This window comes from Gorilla gorilla, chromosome 7 (assembly GCF_029281585.2).
Source record: "Gorilla gorilla gorilla isolate KB3781 chromosome 7, NHGRI_mGorGor1-v2.1_pri, whole genome shotgun sequence".
NCBI classification, from domain to species: Eukaryota; Metazoa; Chordata; class Mammalia; order Primates; family Hominidae; genus Gorilla; species Gorilla gorilla.
Window position 1 is genome coordinate 148609784 of NC_073231.2, and position 1476 is coordinate 148611259.

General features: G+C 63.4%; 1 protein-coding gene across 1 annotated transcript; it reads right to left on the reverse strand.

The window, feature by feature from the left end:
• Positions 1 to 1476, reverse strand: SLURP1 (secreted LY6/PLAUR domain containing 1). The gene is made up of 3 exons (XM_004047593.4): positions 1398 to 1476; positions 873 to 992; positions 1 to 328 (listed from the first exon to the last, which is right to left on the reverse strand). Exons 1-3 carry the CDS (start codon positions 1453 to 1455, stop codon positions 195 to 197), a joined length of 312 nt encoding a protein of 103 aa, XP_004047641.1. The 5' UTR covers positions 1456 to 1476; the 3' UTR covers positions 1 to 194.

A 1476-nucleotide genomic window follows, 5' to 3' on the forward strand; every position in this document is an offset into this window, starting at 1 on the left:
TCTTGGCTTAGTTATGTTTTATAAGTGTGGGGTATGGAAGGCAGAGGGCGCCCCTGGTGTGCTTCTCTCCCCTCAGACCCCATGAGTGAGCTGTGCCACAGCAGCAGGAAGCAGGGGGAGGTGATCACAGGTGGAGCCAGGCCCCGTCAGATAGGAGGTGCCTGAGGAGCACCTTCCACCCTGCCGCCCTGGGTTCAGAGTTCCGAGTTGCAGAGGTCTCGGAAGCAGCAGAAGATCAGGTGGGCGGCCCCGATACTGTCGGGGTCGGTGGCCACACAGGAGCTGGAGCAGGAGCGGGTCACCACGGGGCTCTGGTTGAAGGGGAACTCTGCAGGGTGGGCCAGTGTCAGAACCCGCACTCCCCTGCAGCGCCTGCCTGCTGCTGCACTGCTCCCGACCGCCGTCGCCTGACCTCACCCTCCCTGTGATCCCTGTTCCCAATAGTCCACATCTGTGAAGCCACCCGGGGCCCAGCCCTCCTCTGACTGTGACCTGTTCATGAATTATTAAGGCCTTTTCAGACCTCTGAAGTACCGCGCTGAGATGGGAGCCCGAGCCCAGAGGCTGTGGCCACCCAGTGGGTCTGTGTCAGAGCTGGGGTTTGAGCCCCCCAGGGTACCCCGGCCATTAAGCCCCACCCACCTCCAGCGCCTGGTGCCCCAGGACTGGGTCTCTGAGGGGGCTGTGCCACCCTCGTGGAAGGCACCCCTGCCAAGGTGTGGAAGGCACCCCTGCCAAGGTGTGGCAGCCTGTTCTGCCCATCCCACCTGCTGCCTTTTGGGCCGGGAGGAGCACCAGCAAAGGAGGGAGGCACTTGGGGGAGGTGGCCCTGACTCTAGTGCACCCAGGGCAGCCGTGGGGCCTGGCCTCACCTGCCTCCACCGTCACCAGCGTGGTCATGCAGGCTGTGTCCTCTGGCTTGCAGCGGGTAATGGTCCTGCAGGAAGCACTGGTCATGGGCTCCTTGCAGGTGTAGCACTTGAGGGCCTCACCTGGGTGAGGGATGGGGGCAGAACCTCATCACCTGACCTCGGTGGCCTCATCCTGGAACCAGGAGGCAGGGGCTGAAGGAGTCTCACTGACATCTTTCAAGGCCCCAGGGAGCCCTTCAAGGGGCCTCTCTGGCAGCTTTCTCTAACTGAGCTGAGCCACAGACTTGAATGCTGCATGCCTCCACCAAGCCTCAGTCTCCCTTCCTGCAGAGTGGAGCCGTGACCCCTGTCCCAGGGTGAAGCTGGGCTCTGGGACCCAGGAGCCTCACTGAGAATGAGGCGGGTGAGCCTCATGGGGGCCTAAGGAGGCTCTCAGCCACAAAGCACCCCCAACAGCCCCATCCCCCTAGGAGGTGGGCAGACAAGCTCAGAGGCAGGGTCCCCACCAGCCTGCGGCCCACTCACCACAGCCCATGCTCCAGGCTGCCACGAGCAGCAGCTGCACAGCCCAGCGAGAGGCCATTGCTCCGTGCTCAGAAGTGAT

Excerpts from the sequence above, each read along its gene's own strand:
- SLURP1 (XM_004047593.4), bottom strand. The coding sequence starts at position 1,455 with ATGGCCTCTCGCTGGGCTGTGCAGCTGCTGCTCGTGGCAGCCTGGAGC. Across the intron at positions 993-1,397 it reads AGCCTGGAGCATGGGCTGTG|GTGAGGCCCTCAAGTGCTAC; the intron begins GTGAGTGGGCCG and ends TCCCTCACCCAG. Across the intron at positions 329-872 it reads GCTGGTGACGGTGGAGGCAG|AGTTCCCCTTCAACCAGAGC; the intron begins GTGAGGCCAGGC and ends CCCACCCTGCAG.